The sequence below is a fragment of the Hoplias malabaricus genome, chromosome 1, assembly GCF_029633855.1.
Source record: "Hoplias malabaricus isolate fHopMal1 chromosome 1, fHopMal1.hap1, whole genome shotgun sequence".
Taxonomy (NCBI): Eukaryota; Metazoa; Chordata; class Actinopteri; order Characiformes; family Erythrinidae; genus Hoplias; species Hoplias malabaricus.
The window spans coordinates 38,119,186-38,138,781 of NC_089800.1; the positions used below are offsets into that span (position 1 = coordinate 38,119,186).

The 19,596-nt window shown below is 41.6% G+C and overlaps 1 protein-coding gene across 1 annotated transcript; it reads left to right on the forward strand.

Annotated features, from left to right (window-relative positions):
- Positions 1 to 16,860: 16,860 nt before the first annotated feature.
- LOC136664411 (odorant receptor 131-2-like) lies at positions 16,861 to 17,811 on the forward strand. The gene has a single exon (XM_066641624.1). It carries the CDS (start codon positions 16,861 to 16,863, stop codon positions 17,809 to 17,811), a length of 951 nt encoding a protein of 316 aa, XP_066497721.1.
- Positions 17,812 to 19,596: the final 1,785 nt, after the last annotated feature.

Genomic DNA, 19,596 nt, shown 5'->3' on the forward strand with positions numbered 1-19,596 from the left:
CCTCCTCTGGTCAATCTACTGGTGATGATAGTTAGTAGTCCATGAGAACTTCAGTGTAGGGACAGCTTCAAGGCACTTGGTGGTTGCTGGAGCGTGGGCAGCTGGTCTGAAGCGTGGAGGAGGATCTCGACAGTCATCCATCAGTGTCCAGACAGACAGGTGGGCAGTCGTTTACTCGGAAAGATGTAAAGGGATGGAATTAGTTTTGAACTGTTTTGTGTTTGTAAAGTAGAAAATATAAAAATTTCCAGAGTGTGGCTAATGACTCCGGCAGATCTGACTATGACAGCATTAACTAAAAGGAGAGAACCAGGAGGACACACAGACACGGGAGCATCCTGAAACACTGGCATCCCTCCGCTCCACCGTCAACAAACCTGAGTGATCGCGAGAAGCGGCGGGACGACAGCACCAGCGTCTCAGTTTACTATAATTCCCTGTGTCCATGCACCCCCCGGATCTGCCGCCTTTATTCATTTTCTTCAGTTTATCTTTCCTTTTTGCACCCCCTTTCTGCAAATAAAAGCTTAACAACTTTACAATGGACTGTGTAAATGTCTCACAGTATGGAACCATGCGATCAGCTGATTTAGCGCAGTTTTCGAGTGTGTGGGCAGTACACAGGATATGTACAAGTGAATCCCCGATCGCAACCATTTGACACAATTTGGGAAGGACCCCGTTTTAAACTCCAACGTTCACTGCAGCTCCATCTGTGCATACGGAAACCAGCTTCGTCTTCCACTCATCCCCTAAACCACAAGCATGGAAGAGCTGCATAAGTCCATTCACTATGTCCTGTGCTGTTCGGTTCACACCCAGATTAATTAATCCAAGGAAATCTGAGGTAATCTCTCCGTTGTTAGACACAGACACAATGTACACAATTTCCTGCTCCAGTTTTGTTATGTCTTCTGATCCATCAAAAAGCACACCCCAGAATTCGGCCGCTTTCAGTTTTTCATTCAGTTCTGAACTTATTGACTGTGCAATGCACTGAAGGATGTGGGCTCCCCCTTCTCGGGAATGATATGCACTGCCGACGTTCACTCCAAGCCTTTTAAAAAGCACAATATCCTCCTCATATGAACGCATGGGACGTGCATGCTTTGCTTTGTGAAAGGCCAACAGAAAAATATTACAAAGTGCTTGACGCTGTTCTTCACTGAGTTTATCCTGCCACCTGTCCAGGGGTCGACTGGAATTCTGATCAAGGCTGCGCCTGTTATCTATAGTTTGCAGTATTTTCATGTGCTCTTTACTCTTCTCGTGCTTTTCAAAAGCTGGGTGGCTGAAATTTTTTGTTCCTATATAAAAGGCACTGCTTTTATCCGCGAGACTGGGATTTTCACGGCATAATTTACACCACATTTCTGTGCGGTCATCATCTGTTTGGAGCCATGCTACCTCCTGCAGCCATTTTTCCGCGAATACTCTTTTTTTACCTTCAGTCTCAGTCTGGCATTTCTTTGGAGGTGGTGGAATACCAAAGTAATTACTTAATGTAGTTTGTTTCTTGGACATGCTGATGAATCGGTGGGAATCTTAAAACCAGTAAAAAAAAATAATAAGCTAGCGCTAGTTATCAAATAAGCTAACTACTCTCTGGAGCCCGCCTATGTTATCGTGGCCCAAAAAGGCCAATCATAATGGTGCGCAAACATGCTTCACGTTGTAATTCACGTTGCGCATCGATAATTTTGACCACGCATGCGCACCTGCGCACCACTTATGTGCATCCCTGCTAATAACACCCTTACAGCTATTTATAATACACTGTGTACACTGGATCTGGATGAGAACATAAGCCTAGGTTAGTTTTTTTATGTCTTCCATCCTGAACTAAATAGTTTTAAATGTGAGAACAGGTTTTAAAACCAGAATTCACCAACAATAACAGTAAGTCAGCAGGCAGCATTCTAATTAATTTACTATACTATAATTGTTTTGCTTTAAAAGTTGTACAGTTGGAATATACATTCAAAAGGCTGAAAAGACCAAAAAGGTGTGCATTATCAAATGTGGTGGGCCAGTCTGGTTCAAAATGCCAGGACTGGTTTTTGTGTCCCAGTCCTCCCCTGCCTGAATGGAACAGGTTTTTAATAAGCAGCATTCCAAAGCCTAGGCTGTGGCCTAGGTAGGACGTGTCCTCAGTAGGACTGTCCTGTGAAAACTCCTTCTTAGTAACCCAATCACACAACTGGAACGGTCTAGGGAGGCTGCATCATAATATCACAAGAAAGGTCTTATCTGCCTTGAAGCACTAATATGACTGTAAGTTAAAATATGTAGTATTTGTTTATCAATATTATCCTACAAGACAATACTATTTTAAAAAATTTATTAAAACTCTTCATGTTCAACATACTTCATGTTCTAAACACACAAACTTCATTTTTAAACCTTTACATTTCAACTGGGATTAAACATAACATACTACTAAATATGTACTTTCTGTGGTACTGTAATTTGCCTTCTCCCTCCCTCCGAAAGAAATGATTGGATGAGGTTTTTACAGTCCTGTGCTTTATATTAAAAAGCAAATCTTTTTTTTTATGTTGTCAGACTATTTCATTTACTTATTGATATTGAGATTTAAAGAGTATCTCAAGAAATATAAAAAACTATTTTCAAGACGAATCACCTACTCCAGCTTTAAATAACAACGTCTGGACGTGGGCTAAGTGATCTAGTGGCAACAGCTGCTTCTTTAAAGAACTTTGAAAAACTTGCAGCATTTAAACAAATATAATGCCACTTCTAATTTCCCCCTTTCATCTGACCTCTAATTGCAGTGCAGTAATATAAACAAACCAGATTCTGATAGTGAATACAAGGAAAATAGGATTCCATCACTAGCATGATATTTAGCACTCACAATTTGTGTAACCACATCATCCTGTTCAGGGTTGTGGTGTTTCCGAAACCTACCCAGAGTCACAAGTGAGGAACCACACAGTCACACCTATGGACATTTTGATTAGCTTGTCCACCTAGAACCATGTGTTTTGGACTGTGGGAGGAAAATAGAACGCAGGGAGAAAATCCACACAAACACAGGGAGAACACATAAAACTCCACAAGAACAATGACTGAAAGTTAAGGATCTAACCCAGGACCCCGGAATGAATTGTGTGACAGCAACACTACTTTCAGCACCATGTGCCGCCCTTATAATAAAATGTAGATTATGTTTAAACAGTGGTGGACAGTAACAAAGTAAATGTAATTCATTGCTGTACTTTAGTATATTTGTACTTTACTGATGTATTTCCATTTTGGGCGGCTTTTTACTTTAACTCCACTACATTTCAAAGTTAAATATATTTTTATTTCACTACATAATGAAAATCTACCTTACCTTTTGCTTTATTTGTGAATAAAACCTTAATGTGCCTGAACAAATCTCCATGCTCTGCACAGCTCTCTGCTTGACACACATGCCCCTTTGCTAGGAGACTAATGAACATACTCGCCACACTAAAACAAGTGAAAGTGTTTCTCCGCCTAAAACCAATAATACCAAACACTTTTTTATCCACTGTTGTGCGAATTTGAGACTGTAAGTAATCACTTTCTGTTCTTAGGACCATTATGAATTAACAAAATGATTTGTACCATTTAGTATTTGGCTGTGTAACGCTCCAGTCACAATATAAAACTATCATCAACCAGCGTTAGGTTCTTTCAACATCCCATGTAAGTGTTTTCCCCAAGTTTTCTTAATGGTATACTTCACCAAGGCTACAGATGCAAAAGTAATTTCCCTTTTTATAAATCAAAACAAGAAACCCAAAGATTAGTAAAAGAATAGACCACTTTACTAAATTAGTAATGTCAAATAAACTAAATTGGAATCAAAAACAATACAATTCGTACAGAAATTGCATAAATGTTTTGAGTCCCTTGGTTAATAACCTTAAAGTATTCCCCCTCCCTTAAACTCTAAGGGCCCTTAAGATATTCCAACTCAGAAGTAACCCAAAACAAACGTTGCAGGCCTGAGCGTTGCTGGGGTCCGTTGTGGTCAACAAACTAAAAAAACACTGACCGCTTCACTCAAAGAGCCAACAAAATAAACTCAAAGGCAGTACCTGAAATAGAAGATCAGAACCTGAGGTCCACTCTCTCTGCGAGTTAAGTCAACTACTTATCCCGGAGGCCTCACTCTATTTGGAACTCGACGGACACTTTAGTCTTGTAGTCCTCTGCTGCACTTCCCTCCGAAACACCAAAGTCCTGGCCACACTCATAACCAGCCGCACCTTTGACAGTCAATTAAGCGTCCTGCTCATAAATACGCCGGTTTACCTAGCACAGTTCAACCGTTCAGCCGTGTTGAACGCATCTTCGGTAGAGCATACAGTGCCGCTGCCCAGTTATAACTAGCCTAGCCAGCTAGCAGCCTCGGCGCAAACCCTTTGAGCAACGAAAAAAACAACCCGCCTAGCGAGCGAGTAAAACGCTCCGTAATACTAAAATCTGATAAGGGATATCTAGTCGACTTCCCAACAGGCGGTTTTAAACACCTACTAAAAGCTCTTGAGCTAAAAGCTTCTTCACAGCAGGAGCTCTAAACCGATTCTGCCCCTCGTTTTTCTCCTTCCCCCAAAATGCCCAGAGGACTCCTCCCCACAATTGATATACGTAGGTTGGCTTAATGACTATCAACTTGTTGTTTTTTTTTCACACAAACACTCAAATAAGTAACTATTTCTATTACATTGTAAACCAACACATAACTATATTACTGCTCAGGTATTTATTCTTTGTTCTGCTTCTTACAATTATTTATGTAGATATATTTATTTATTTATTTTTTCTCGGGCTACACTCTCCCACTTGCGAACTGTCTGAATGTCCTCATCAGACCCATAATGGCTATCTCAAATCAAACTAGTACCTATATTCTTGTCTAGGTCTTTTCCCCCTTTGTGTGGCCTATTTGAATAACAACTCCTCTGTGTACTATAGTCAGTGGTTGGTCCCTAGATATTCCCAGTTCATCATAAGTAAGTCTAGCCACTGGCTTGACTTTCCTTTTAGGACCTACTGGTTCTTGTATCTGATCTTCCTCCGAATCAGAGACTGTATCTGATGAACACCTAATCTGACCATCCCCTTCAGTTGAAATTTCGACAGCAGGGGAGTCCTGTTCCAGCTGGAAGGGTCTATCCATCCAGCTGTTATTATCCTCACACGACGGCGTCCTCTCTCGGGTAGGCATTTCAACTCTGGTATCCCCTGAAAACTGTCTGCCTCGCATCAACTGTTCAAGATGGGACCCATAGAACTGGCATGTTGATCCATACTCTACTTCTGACGATGAATTCTCATTATCTTGGTCTGACTGCTCTCTGCAGTCAGAGGGTTTTGGAGTCCGTAGCCTCCGTCTACAAACCAACTGGAATTCATTTTCATTCTTTTTTGGTAGTCTCACTAATTGTCCCATGGGTAAGAGATGATCTCTGTGGATAGTTCTCAATCCCTTTTTTTCTCCTTCTGGTCTTATCCGGTAAACCGGTAGATGGGGCAACTTCTCAACCACCTCATAAGGTACAGGACTCCAACGGCTCTGTAGCTTATGCTTGCCCCTAAGTCCAAGATTCCGTAATAGAACTCTGTCTCCAACACCCAGAGACTGAAACCTCACTCTTTGGTCATAGAGCCTCTTGTTTCTAGCATGGTTCTTATTGACGGTCTCTGAGGCTAACTTATAGGCTTTCTCCAGGTCTTCCTTCAGTCTGGAAACATATTGATAATGTGTGATCTGGCAGCTACTCTCCACCTGCGTCCCAAAGCATAAATCCACTGGGAGTCTCGCTTCCCTCCCAAACATCAAATAATAGGGGGAATACCCTGTGGCATCACATTTAGTGCTGTTATAGGCATGGACAAGATACCCGATGTGCTGACTCCATTCACGTTTTTTATCTGGGTCTAAAGTAGCCAACATGGCAAGCAAGGTCCGATTGAACCTCTCAGGTTGCGGGTCGCCTTGGGGGTGGTAAGGGGTTGTTCTCGACTTCCGTACTCCCATGCAAGTCAGGAGTTCTTTAATCAGTTTACTTTCAAAATCTCGACCCTGATCTGAATGTATGCGGGCAGGTAACCCGTAGTGCAAGAAAAACTTGTCAACCAGGACCTTGGCTACTCTGAGAGCTTTCTGATTTTTTGTAGGAAAAGCTTGTGCGTAACGAGTAAAATGATCAGTCACAACCAACACATTGGCAAATCCCCTGGAATTGGGCTCCATACTCAAGAAGTCTATACAAACCAAGTCCATAGGCCCTGAACTTACTATGTGATGCAAAGGAGCTGCTCGTGGACTAGAACTCTTACAGGTGATGCACACACCACAATTTCCAATGTACTGTTCTACATCTCCAGACATCTTAGGCCAATAGAACCTAGCTCTCAGTAACGCCAAAGTACGCTCTACCCCCAAGTGACCTGAACAATCATGTACAGACTTCAGAACAGACTCTCTGTACTCCATGGGAAGCACCAACTGCTGCATGTCCCCTCCTGTATATTTTTTAGCAACTCGGAGAAGAAGGCCATCCTTAATTATTAGTCTCTCCCGCTCCCGCTTCAGCCGTATAATCTCTGCCTTTAGGTTACCACCTACTTCTGGCCAGGTACCATTCCTTACGGCTTGGTAAGCTATTCCGATGGCAACATCCTCCTTCTGGGCTTTCATTAAGTCAGCCTTGCTCAGCTGTTCCAATGGACCCATTTCTAGGTTAGTAGGAAAGGCATACACCTCAGGAATGCAATCTGGGGAGGCCCCCAACTGATCTACATACCGGACAGGGTCCTCCGGTTTCCCTTCTGGAAGAACTCTTTGACACACTGACTTCACCGCAGGGGATGGTATGCTTTCCCAATCGCCGGCTCTGTTCTCTGAGTTCACTCGCCTAGACAACAAATCAGCGTCAATGTTGTGTTTGCCGGGACGATACTGAATATTAAAATCATATGTGGCCAAAGCTGCCAGCCACCGATGGCCTGTGGCATTCAACTTAGCTGATGACAGCACACATGTGAGTGGGTTGTTGTCTGTCCGGACGGTAAACTTGGCCCCATAGAGATAATCATGAAACTTGTCCACGACCGCCCATTTGAGGGACAGAAACTCCAGCTGGTGGATATGATAATTGTGCTCAGAAGCACTTAGCTTCCTGCTAGCAAAGGCTACTGGTCTAAGTCCTTCTGGGTATTCCTGATATAATACTGCTCCCAGCCCGCTTAAACTCGCGTCCACATGCAACACATAGGGCTTTTCAGGATCAGCGAAGGCTAAAACAGGGGCGTTGGTCAAACACTTTATTATATGCTGAAAAGCCTCTGTAGAGGACTGGTCCCACCGTTCCCCAAACGGATCTGACTCTTTGTAGTAGGATTGGGTTTTCTCCCGGTGTGGCGTCCGGTCATGTTGAGTTGGAGGATATCCCTTTGTGAGGTCAGTCGAAGGCCTTACAATCAAGGAGTAATTTGCAATAAACCTTCTGTAATACCCGCAGAACCCTAAAAAGGATTGTAGGCTTTTCAGGTTAGTGGGTTGAGGCCATGTAGTGACTGCCTCTACTTTGGCTGGATCAGTAGCTATGCCTTGAGCTGAGATAATATGTCCTACATACTTTGCCCTTGGTTGGCAGAATTGACACTTGTCCAAAGAAATTTTCAGCCCAGCCTCTTCCAACCTATCCAAGACTTTCAGAAGTCTCGCCTCATGCTCTTCCAGTGACCTCCCAAAGACTATGATGTCATCAAGGTAAACAAGAACTTGCAAAAGGTTCATGTCCCCTACAGCTTTCTCCATTAGTCTCTGGAAGGTTGCCGGGGCTCCTGTAATGCCCTGAGGGAGTCTTTCAAACTGATAGAATCCCAAAGGACAAATAAAAGCTGTCTTCTCTTTGTCAGCTTCTGCCATAGCTATCTGGTAATAGCCACTCCGCAAGTCAAGCACGGAAAACCATTTACTTCCAGCAAGGCAGTCAAGTGCCTCATCTATACATGGTGTGGTATATTGGTCAGGGATGGTCCGACTATTAAGAGTGCGATAGTCGATACACATCCGCACAGCACCATTCTTTTTGCGGGCAATTACAATAGGCGAAGCATAGGGACTGTGGGATTCTTTAATGATCCCAGCTGCCAGAAGTTCTTGGAGATGCCGCCTCACATCTTCGATGTCTGCAGGTGCAATGCGTCTGGACCGTTCCCTAAAAGGTCTTGAATCTGAGAGCCGAATAGTATGCTCCGTTCCCTTCGCTAACCCCACATCCCACTCACGGAGTGAAAACACATTAGCCCTCTTTGACAACTTGGCACGCAGCCTCTCTTTCCACTCTTCCGGTATTGGAGAATCACCAAAACTAATAACGGTTGGATCTATTGCTGACTTTTCTTGTTGCACTTTCATTGGTGTGGCCACTGAATCTGAGGGACACAAGTGACCCACGACCGTTCCTTCAGGTAAGGCAATATCTTTACAAGAGACATTCTGGAACAGCACATTGAAGTGATGAACATCTATAGCGTAGCTTGGTACTACCAAGGGTTGAAAAAACAATCCTGATGGAAGGGGATCAGTGGCAGAAACTTCCAGTAACAGTATGTCCTTGCTTGATGGTACTTTCCACTCCACTGAACAACTAGCACTGTTACTACTAGCAGCTTTAATCTCCAGTGGGCCTGGCCCTGACCACTTTACCTGACCTGCCACGTCATCTGGATCTTTTTTAGTTAACTTGTCCCTATCCCTGTGCAGGCTACATGTAGGTTCAGTAGTCTTAATCTTCCAGAGGTGAGCCAAGTCTCCTCCTTCTGACCCTTCGCATAACTGGGCCAAGTGATCAAACAAACTAGCATTAGTTCCGATAATAACTGGGGTCTGATCTGGACTCTTGGGCCCAGGACAAATGAGAGCCAGAACTGAAATGGTCTGAGTAGCTCCTAAAATCTTCTCTGGGAACTCTATCTCAACCACTACATAACCCTTGTATGGGTAACTAGTTTCACTCAGGCCCCATACAGCTAGGCCAGACACTTCGTGAAGTGGAACTTCCTGTAAATGCTGACAGAACCAATTTTCAAAGATTATCGTTACCTGGGAGCCGCTGTCTAACAAAGCATTGCACTGGTGCCCATTAATCTTTAGTGGCACTAAAGATGAAGGGCCTACCAGGCCTTTGGGCAGCTGCTTTACCCCACAGATCTCAATAGCACTTTTCTTTACTGAGCAGACCCTCTTCCTCTCACACTCACTAGACGTTTCTCCTTTGGAATCTCTATCTTTTTTCAGACAGTGGATCAATTTCTGAATGACCTTATTGTGATTTTCAGGAAGGGTGCATTTAGTTGCTATATGCCCGTTCTCCCCACAACGATAGCAAAAGTAGTCCTCTGGATCTCTGGGGAATTTCTTTGGGGTGGGAGAGGAACTTCCAGCAGCCTCGATAGCTGCTACTTGGGCCAGAGTGTCACTCTCTACCGCTTTCCTGGTGGTTAATTTCTGCTGCAACCGTTTTACTTGTTTCCGCAGTGCAGTCACCTCCTGCTCAGGTCCCGTCTGTGCCACCGGAGCCTTGAGGACAGCTGCAAACCTTTTTCTATCACTGTTAATGTCCGGGGTAGCTTCACACAGAGCTGAAAACTGAGACTTCAGCTCCTTGAGTTCACTCTTTAAAGCTAAAACCTCCAGCTGCTTACTGTCTACCTGCTCTTTGGCCTGAATTCTGTGTGCAGATGCACTTAGCCTGGCCCGGGATGTTTCGTATTCTTCCTCAGCACGAATCTCACTCAACAGTGTGAGAAAAGTTGGTGGGTTATTCTTCCGCTCTCTGAGTCGGAGCTGAACCAGCATTAAATCAGAAGCTACTGCCCCTCTGAGTAACTGCTCAAGCCGTACACGATCCATGTCCTCCACTGAAAGGCCTCCCCGTTGTACCACTTTAACCAAAACTTGCTCCAGTGTCAGGAAATCTGACAGCTTCTCATTTGCATACTGTTGTAACAGGCGTAGAGCAAAGTATAAGTCATCCCCTGACTCCGCTGTTCCAAAAGCATTCTCAAGAGCCTCAATATATTTCTCTGAGCTGGCTTCTGGTTCACTAATACGCACAGCCCTCACCACTTCTAAAGCAGGTCCCTTCAAGCTTTCCAGTATTCTCCGCCTCTTTTCTCGGTCAGAGCAGCCGCTTTCCTCCACCATCAGAGAAGCCTGTTCAAGCCAGCTCTCAAACTGTTCCTCTCCTACGGGTGTAGGGGAAACACCTGAATAGGTTCGCAGTCGTCTGTATCCACCACTTTCTGAAGTAGGTTTCATGGTTTTATCTAAGAGTTCTCCCACTGCCCGAATAATTGATTCAGGAGAATCACTTCTTGACCGCGATGTAGGAAACATAGTCTGTAAATCTTCCATGGTTTTCCCCTCAGACAGCAATAGCTCCTTCAACTTACTGGCAAAATCACCTGCTAGAAGGGACTCCTCTAACGTATGGATTACCTGCCATGTCTCAAGCCCATATAAAGAAGGGACTTCCTCTGGAACCCGGGTAGGGTCTATGTTCTCTCTGCACTCACACAACACTATTAGTTTTTTCAGATGTGAATGAAACGTTTTGCCCCTTATACGAACCTGTCCTAAACACTTGATAGTCTGTACTGTTTGCTCAATTTGATGAATGCTAAGCTCTTCTGGAACACCTACCAATAAAGCATGTTTTTCTTCTAATGCCTCCCCACGGCACCAGTTTTTGAGATCTTCTTTAAGTTCTACACAAACAGAGGGTTCCATTTTGTGTACCGAGTTGATATCTTATATATTTTAAATGTAATCGATTACTTTACTCTCAAAAAAAAACCCTATTAAAGACAATATTCTGTTTTCTAATACCTGCTTTACCACAAATTGAATTTGTATCCTCTTAAACTACAGCAAAACAATTACAAAGAAAACTTGACTAGTTGGAAACCTAATGGGATCCCAGCGGTGCCTCCATTTATGTAACGCTCCAGTCACAATATAAAACTATCATCAACCAGCGTTTGGTTCTTTCAACATCCCATGTAAGTGTTTTCCCCAAGTTTTCTTAATGGTATACTTCACCAAGGCTACAGATGCAAAAGTAATATCCCTTTTTATAAATCAAAACAAGAAACCCAAAGATTAGTAAAAGAATAGACCACTTTACTAAATTAATAATATCAAATAAACTAAATTGGAATCAAAAACAATAGAATTCGTACAGAAATTGCATAAATGTTTTGAGTCCCTTGGTTAATAACCTTAAAGTATTCCCCCTTCCTTAAACTCTAAGGGCCCTTAAGATATTCCAACTCAGAAGTAACCCAAAACAAACGTTGCAGGCCTGAGCATTGCTGGGGTGCGTTGTGGTCAACAAACTAAAAAAACACTGACCGCTTCACTCAAAGAGCCAACAAAATAAACTCAAAGGCAGTACCTGAAATAGAAGATCAGAACCTGAGGTCCACTCTCTCTGCGAGTTAAGTCAACCACTTATCCCGGAGGCCTCACTCTATTTGGAACTCGACGGACACTTTAGTCTTGTAGTCCTCTGCTGCACTTCCCTCCGAAACACCAAAGTCCTGGCCACACTCATAACCAGCCGCACCTTTGACAGTCAATTAAGCGTCCTGCTCATAAATACGCCGGTTTACCTAGCACAGTTCAACCGTTCAGCCGTGTTGAACGCATCTTCGGTAGAGCATACAGTGCCGCTGCCCAGTTATAACTAGCCTAGCCAGCTAGCAGCCTCGGCGCAAACCCTTTGAGCAACGAAAAAAAACAACCCGCCTAGCGAGCGAGTAAAACGCTCCGTAATACTAAAATCTGATAAGGGATATCTAGTCGACTTCCCAACAGGCGGTTTTAAACACCTACTAAAAGCTCTTGAGCTAAAAGCTTCTTCACAGCAGGAGCTCTAAACCGATTCTGCCCCTCGTTTTTCTCCTCCCCCCAAAATGCCCAGAGGACTCCTCCCCACAATTGATATACGTAGGTTGGCTTAATGACTATCAACTTGTTGGTTTTTTTTCACACAAACACTCAAATAAGTAACTATTTCTATTACATTGTAAACCAACACATAACTATATTACTGCTCAGGTATTTATTCTTTGTTCTGCTTCTTACAATTATTTATGTAGATATATTTATTTATTTATTTTTTCTCGGGCTACAGCTGTATTTGAGTCATTAGTAGTTATTCATTCATATACATGGAAGACAACTTCCTCTTGCATCGACATGTTCTTTGTGGATCTAGAGAAGGCATTAGACAGAATCTCTCAGTATAGCCAAGTGGTGGAAATCACATTGTTGGACTGGTTAAGCATACTCCCATGCACCCTCCAGGATCCTAGTGAGGGTGAACAGTTGGTGCAGTATTCCACAAGTGGGACGGAATCCACAGTGGACGGGACGGAACGTCCAGGATTCAAGATTAAACTATCAGCTGCATTCTCTTCTCTGGGGCTCTTGAAGAGACCTTGCTAGGGAGGCTGAGGAGTCTGATTCCCTTGTAGTTGGAACCAAAACAGTCATCTGCAAATCAAGAGGCAATGTCCCTGATGTCCATGCAATGTTTCAAAGAGTTGTCAGCCAGGACAGCTCCACAACATCCAGAGCCTTGCAGAATTTGAGATAGAACCCATCTACCCCCGGCGCCCTACCACCAAGAAGTTTTCTGACTACCTTGTCCCCCCCTGGGGTCCCCAAACTCTGCTTCCTCTGTAGTTCAAGAAGTTTATTGTCATTTCAGCAGTATACAGTGTTTACAGTACACAGTGAAACGAAATAGCATTCCTCCAGGACCAAGGTGCTACATAAAACAATACACAACATTAAAGTGCAGAACATGTGAACATGTGCCAGTATGATTGACAAGATACTCAAAGTATTCCTTCCACTGCCAATGATGTCCCCAGTCCCCACCCCCACCATATACAGTGTTGGTGGAAAACTACTTTCCCCTCCTGAATTGCTTGAAGATTTGCCAGAATCTTCTTGAATCTGACCGAAAGTCGTTTTCCATTTCTTCACCAAACTCCTCTCACACCCGATTATTTGCTATACACTTGGCCCTTCGCTACTCCTGTGTTGCCTCCAAACTCCCACAAGCATGCAAAGCTCAGTAAGACTCTTTCTACAGCTCAACAGTCTCCCTCACCCGGGGTATCCACCACTGAGTGCAGGGATTGCCCCCATGACAATGGAGGTCCAAAATATGGCCCATTTAGACTCTACAAGGTGGGCCATTTATATGGATACACCTTTATAAAATGGGAATGGTTGGTGATATTAACTTCCTGTTTGTGGCACATTAGTATATGGGAGGGGGAAAACATTTCAAGATGGGTGTAGTGACCATGGTGGCCATTTTGAAGTTGGCCATTTTGTATCCAACTTTTGTTTTTTCAATGGGAAGAGGGTCATGTGACACATCAAACTTATTGGGAATTTCACAAGGTGCTCGGTGCTTTTAACATAACTTTATTCTTTCATGAGTTATTTGCAAGTTTCTCTTTGTTTACAGCCATTGACATGTCACAGAGGACAACATGTGAGGAGCGGATAGAAATTGTGTTGATGTCTGGTGAACGCAGTAACCGGGTCATTGCAGCAGATTTCAATGCAAGACACCCTATGAGACCACCCATCTCCCATACTACAGTTAGCAAACTGCTTGCCATGATTTTTCTTGAAACTGGTTCAGTGTGGGATTTGCCAAAATGTGGACGCATGAAGAAACATCAGTGGCTGTCCTAGCTTCATTCAGCAAAAGCCCACAGCGTAGCACCCGTCATCTGTCACTGGAGAGTGGCATCAGTCGAACATCCCTTCAGCGGATATTAGCTACTTACAAATGGCACCCTTACAAACTCCAGCTGCTGCAGCATCTCAATGAGGATGCGCCGCTCTGGGGCATCCTCGCTGAATTTGCAGAATGGGCAAAACAAAAATTGGAACAGGATTTTGTTCAGTGATGAGGCAAACTTTTACGTGAATGGTGAAGTTAACAAACAAAACTATTGCTATTGGTCTGACACTAACCCACATTGGATAGATCCCTCCAAGACTGTTGGAACAAAAAAATTGATGCTATGGTGGTGTATATGGGGTACAAAGATAGTGGGGCCATTCTTCATCAGTGGAAACCTCAAGGCCACTGGATATGTGAAATTGCTACATGATGATGTGTTTTCCTCTTTATGCACTGAAGCTGGCACGTTTCCTGAGTTTTTCCAGCAAGATGGTGCACCACCATATTATGGGTATCAGGTCCGAGGATTCCTAGATGAACAGTTTCCTGGAAGGTGGATTGGTCATTGTGGGCCAGTTGAATGGCCCTCGAGGTCTCCCGATCTGACCACCTTAGACTTTTATCTTTGGGGTCATCTGAAGGCAATTGCCTATGCTGTGAAGATATGAGATGTGCAGCACCTGAAACTACAGATACTGGAAGCCTGTGCTAGCATTTCTCCTGCAGTGTTGCTGTCAGTGTGTGAAGAGTGGGAGAAGTGGGTTGCATTGACAATCCAACACAATGGACAGCACTTTGAACACATTTTATAAGTCGTCAGAAACTTGTAAATAACTCATAAAAGAATAAAGTTACGTTAGTTTTGAAACCCTTGATGAAAAATGTGAGTGCTGTCCATGAATTTATGAAAATGAGGATTCTTCAAAGACGAGGAAATCTCTGGTTTTTGGAAAGTGAAAAATTGTTGTCTTATCTTTGGTTCACTTTTAAATAATGGAAATCCAAAACAACAATAATAAAAGTTACACCATTGTTTTTCTTGTGAAATTCCCAATAAGTTGATGTGTCACATGACCCTCTTCCCATTGAAAAAACAAAAGTTGGATCCAAAATGGCCGACTTCAAAATGGCCACCATAGTCACCACCCATCTTGAAAAGTTTCCCCCCTCCCATATACTAATGGGCCACAAACAGGAAGTCAATATCACCAACCATTCCCATTTTATTAAGGTGTATCCATATAAATGACCGGTCCTGTATATCACCAGCCTCCCTGGGATACAGTCAAAGATCTGCCACATGTATGAGTTAAAGATCTTTCTGACAGGTTCCTCTGAAATACGCTTCCAGCAAACCCTCAACACATGTTTGGGCCTGCCAGGTCTGTCCGCCATCCTGCCTTGCCATCTGTTCCAACTCACCACTAGGTGGTGAAAAGTTGACAGATCAAAAGCGACCTATAGCGTATCCTGTTACCATGTGTATTTATGGACATCCTTATGCACAAATATGTTGTTCATTATGGATAAATTGTGACGAGCACAGAAATCCAATAATTAAACATCACATGTGTAAATATATTTGCATATATATATATATATATATATATATGCAAATATATTATTATTTTTATTATTATTGGATTTCTGTGCTATATATATATATATATATGTTCAAATTGTCACCCTTAAATACTGTATACACATAGTTCATTAATTTATTCATTCATTGTCTGTAAGTGCTTATCCAATTTAGGAAAGTTATTATAGAGAAATTCCCTCATGTATTAATCTCCCTCCTCCCTCATGTATTGCTGTAGTCCATATTGTTACTTTTTGATCAGATTTAATTTCAGAGCCAAGAAACCTTCAGCGGATCAATAAGCATAACATCTAATTAATAATAATGAATTCTAGCTAATTCCCTAGATTCTATTTAATGTCACTCAACATGAGGCCTCCTTCTCCAATCTGAAATTGGACAGGTAAAATGCTACATATTTTAATGGCATTCAAATGTGGGATCATGACTCTACACATTATTTAATGGCTCCCAACCATGGGGCTTAAATCATTAATCATTAATTAAATAATAATAAGTAGTATTTAAAATAATTGAATAAATAATTAAGTAGTACTTGATATCAGCCCAGACTCACTTATCACTAATAATATATACATACACACACAATTTAGATGAGAAGAGATAATCACTAATATTATATGTGGTTTGAGGTGGTCCATTGGTGATTTCTTTTTATTTAAGGTAGAGCTTGGCAAATTGTGCATAGCTTTCAGCATGGATACAGTCTGTAATTTTAAACCATCGAAGTGTACTTTTTAATAAGTGCAAATACACGTTTAGTGTATTAAAAATGTAATATGAATTCTTTTAATATGTGGACGTCTGAAATTTTAGGCCCATTCTTTTTTCTGTGGTGACTGAACAAAAATTACTTACCTGTAAGGCTAATTAACCTGACTAAAAACCTGTTTCATCATTAACATTACTGGGAATGTGGGAGCAATAAAATATTGTTGATCATAAAATCGATGTGTTGTGACAATGGCATGAAATTAATATTTCCCCTGAGGATATGCTCAACACAAACCTTTCATCCAATTACCTCATGTTATGATGTTCCTATAAAAGTGGCCAATTCATTTCACATATCTTCATTTCTCTGCTTACAGAGACTGTAGTGTAAGTTCTTGTTTTATATATTTACATTTCTGATTAATAATCATAACATAATCAGAAATTGTAGTTGCTTAAATGATTTATTACATGTACTTTAATACAGTCGACCTATTGAATTACACTAATATTGCTTGATATGTTTAACCCTAATCTCATATGTAAAATGCATGGTGCTGAAATTAATTTTTTTGATATGCTGTATGATTATTATTATAATGTTTTAACAAAATACTTTGAAAATCTTTGTGTCTGTTAGAAATGTATTTCACAATTACAAATGTTTTTATTCAAAACGTGCACATGTTTTAGACCTGCAACAAATACTTTCTCTATTCATTTAATGCCATATCTAACAGGTCTGACACTATGCCAAACCTGACGGAATTTCAAGGCAATGCAACCTCCAGCAAAAATTTGTCCATCATTGTGAAGGTATGTGTGGTCATACCATTCTTCTGCATCTTCCTCTACTGTATTCTCCTGATGCTGCACACCTTCGCCTCACACAAGCAGTTCTTCGACAGCTCCCGCTACATCCTGTTTGCCTACATGCTGGTCAATGACACCCTGCAGCTGCTGACATCTGTGCTGCTCTTCCTCTTTGTGATGGGCAGTGTTAACTTCGCCATTGTTTTCTGCGCCCCTCTCCTCTTCTTGTCCACTGCCACCTTCCAGAACAGCCCGCTCATCCTGGCCGCCATGTCCCTGGAGCGCTATGTGGCCATCTTCTATCCTCTGCATCGTCCAATCTCCTGGAGGCCAGAGAGGATTTGGGTGATCATCCTGAGCTTGTGGCTCATCAGTTGTGTCCTGCCCACGGTGGATTTCATCCTGATGCGGCTGAAGGCCGACGTGGACGTCTTGTCTACTCCAGTGCTTTGCAAGACTGCAGTCCTTAATTCCTCACCCATTCAGACTCTGTTCAAAGTGGCCATGAACGGACTCTTCTTCGCCGTGGTGGCAGTTGTCATTTTCTTCACGTATATCCGCATTTTTTTGGAGACCCACAAGATGCGGCAGGACCGTGCATCTGTCAGCAAAGCCCTGCACACGGTGGTTCTCCATGGCTTCCAGCTGCTGCTAAGCATGATGGCTTTCACCTTTCCCGTTACAGAGAGCCTGATAGTGCTGCATGTCTCCTGGTTGCAGGAGCATATTCCTTTTATCAACTACTTTTGTTTTGTTCTCCTGCCACGCTTCCTTAGCCCCCTTATTTATGGCCTGAGGGATGAGAGCCTGAAGGCCCACATGAAAAGAGCCATGCCTTGCTGCAAGTCTCAAATAGATCTACACAAGGCCTCCAAGACTATGAAATGAACCTAGTTTTATTCTTGTAAATACAAAACTATTTACTGTAGCATATGTTTTTATGTGCTTAAAAAGACTTATAGTCATTAAAACCTTTACATACAAATCTTTACAGACATGGGTAGGAAATAATTGCATTTACGTATGTACATTTACTGAAGTAAAGTTTTGATGATTTTATATTTTTCTGAGTATTTTCAAATTGTAACACGGATGCTACTTAAACATACTATGAGTACATTCATTTATTTTTTATTCATATACCTTTTAGATATACACATTTAGTTGTAATTAACATCAGTTATTTTATTTTTTTGCTGCATTGATCACACGACTGAATTCATAAGTTTAAGCCTTTTATTTTAGACCACAAACAGAAGAATGAAAGTTAAATTCTACTCAAGTTGTGTGTGTACTATATACACCTCTGATTATGTACCACTTTATCATTGTGAGAATCAAGCCATGAAAGAGCTGAGTATGACTGAATTAAATAGCTCTGTAAATGATGATTTGTTAACAGGAGAAGTTTCATGTCTAAATTCCATTTCCCTTAAGAAAATAAAACAATGCCAGGTTTTAATGACCAGAAATATGAATAATTGATAATGAATAATGGATTATGAATGATTTTTTTAGTGTGTGTGTGTGTGTTTGGAGTTTTAAGCCCAAACACACACACACACACACACACTCAATGCAGTTGGGTAATGTAAGAAGAGATGTATAGGTAATAGTTAAACAGCTACAGTCCTATTCATATTTTTTGAATGCCCCTGGCCAAGATAAATATTGTGCAGATTTCCTAAGGAAAAGTAAACTTCTGAAAATGGATTTTGTATTGCAAGGTTTAGTGCACATTTTCTATTTATATTAGACCTTGACATATATGAAATAATAAACAGAAAAATTAAAATGAATCATAAACTTTGCATAATGCATGTTTAATTATTTTATTTCCTGAATGATAATTCAGCAAATGCATTGTGCAATCAAATGTGCAGCTGTGTGTTGAATACACTTTTAAACTTAGAAGAAATACAGTATCCTTGCTCCTACATTCATAGAACTCCTCAGAGTTCTGGTCTGGGATGTGTTTCTTTCAGTACTGTGAATGGTATACAAAATAAAATCTGAAACATGTTTACATCATTGAGATGTTATTCATTTTTTATATATAATTTTTTAGTGACAGGTTGAATCGTCTTAACCATCTCAAGAAATCTCTCGATTTAAAGAGAGATTTTTTGTTCTTGAAAGTTAAGAACAAAACAGGAAGTACACTGAATACTTTTAAAGAACACATAATTAATTCTTATAATTTAGTGGAGTAAATAGTAAGATATTTGACTTTAAAATGTAGTTAAGTTCCTGCGTGTGCTGCTGTTTCCTCCCACAGTCCAAAAACACACGTTGGTAAGTGGATTGGCGACTGTGTGAATCTGTGTGTTACCCTGTGAAGGACTGGCGCCCCCTCCACGGTGTGTTCCTGCCTTGAGCTCAATGATTCCCGCTAGGTTCCGGACCCACCGCAACCCTGAACTGGACCAGCTGTTACAGACAATGAATGTCTCTTATCTTTACATATAGTATACTAGTGACACTAAATTCCTAAATTTATTTGGAAAAAAAACTCTTGCAAGTTTTAAACACTGTTAATTTGCCAATGTTTTTATTTATTTATTTCATTTATGCTAGAATCATATTATAACTAAAATAAGCAGTCCGTGCCATGGCTGGGCGTTTCCACTTTGTAACTGCAGTTTCCCAATGTTCGTCTCAAGCGAATTTAGA